General features: G+C 48.4%; 1 protein-coding gene across 1 annotated transcript in view; it reads right to left on the bottom strand.

The window, feature by feature from the left end:
• Positions 1–1305, bottom strand: part of Nop2 (NOP2 nucleolar protein) — an 18328-nt gene that overhangs the window by 7443 nt on the left and 9580 nt on the right. The window contains exons 6-7 of the mRNA XM_029478267.1: positions 251–306; positions 2–163 (exon numbers count right to left, since the gene is read on the bottom strand). Of these exons, the coding sequence (XP_029334127.1) occupies positions 2–163; positions 251–306 (218 nt within the window). The remainder of the gene's footprint in view (position 1; positions 164–250; positions 307–1305) is intronic.

Here is a 1305-nt window from a genome sequence, read left to right as displayed (position 1 = left end):
ATCCTGGTCCGTCTCCCCAGCAGGGGGCAGCACAAAGGCTTCCTCATCTTCCACATTAATCTGCAAGCCCCCCTCTGCTTTGTCATCCTTTCTGGGGTGGGTCTCAGGGGACACACCATCATCATCATCTTCATCATCAGTGTCCTCTTCACTCCACTGGACCCTAAAAACAAGGCCAGGACCAGGGGATCAAGCCCAGACAGACACCTCCTCCTTCGTATTTTCCCCTCCTGCCTGTGGCCAAACTCACCGAGCTGCGGCGTCCTGGGTTTTCTGCTTCAGGGCAGCTCTTTCAATAGGCAACAGCTGGAAAGAGAGAAAGACCCGACTGCTGAGGCAGCCCTTTGCCACCCTGCGTCGCATCACAGTCTGCCCCTCCCTCATGGGCTACTTTCCCCTAAACATAAATCTAATGTTCTCAGAAGCAAAGACAGAAGCTAAGACAATGCAGGGCTTGACACAGAAACTACGTTATTTGTATTTCCTCTCTAGTTTTTAATTTTAGGGTCTTTTACTTTAAAATGCTTTTATTTATTTAAAAAAAAAAATGCCAGGCAGTGGTGGCTCACGCCTTTAATCCCAGTGCTTGGGAGGCAGAAGCAGGAGGATTTCTGAGTTTGAGGCCAGCCTGGTCTACAGAGTGAGTTCCAGGACAGCCAGGACTACACAGAGAAACCCCGCTTTGAAAAAACAAAAACAAACAAAAGAGTGTATGATGGGTGTTTTGCCCACATATCTGTGCAGGAAAAGACCTTGACAACCAGGAGAGGTGAATAACTTGGCTCTGGAATGACAGTTAGGAACAGCTATGTGGATGATGGGAATCAAATCTAGGACCTCAATGAGAGCAGCCAGGCTCCTAACCCCCGAGTCACCTCTCCAGAGTGTTTGGTCTGAAAGTATGTAAGTACATTACATAGGCACTCAGTGCCCATGGAGACCAGAGGACACTGGGACAGAGAACTCGAGTCATAGATAGCTTTGAGCACCGTGTAGGTACTGGAGAATCAACCTGGATCATCTGACAAGGCTCTCAACCTCTGAGCTCCTCAGCCCCAGCTGTTGTGTTTAGTTGGTTTTGTTTGATAATTGCCCAGGCTGGCCTCAAACTCAGCAATCCTCCTGCTTCAGTCTCTAAAGTAGGAGGATTGCTTTATCTGGCTCCTTATTTTGATTGGGGTGACAGAGAGGTTGGAATGAAGGCAAACAAGGCCAAGCACATGTATAGCCATGGCATTCTGGAGGCTGAGATCAGAGCATAGTTTGGAGCCAGCCTCAAATACACAGCAAAGGAAAACCTGTATA

Source organism: Mus caroli, chromosome 6, assembly GCF_900094665.2.
Source record: "Mus caroli chromosome 6, CAROLI_EIJ_v1.1, whole genome shotgun sequence".
NCBI classification, from domain to species: domain Eukaryota; kingdom Metazoa; phylum Chordata; class Mammalia; order Rodentia; family Muridae; genus Mus; species Mus caroli.
Note: the sequence above shows the minus strand (reverse complement) of the source record. Positions and strands in the feature narration are given on the sequence as shown.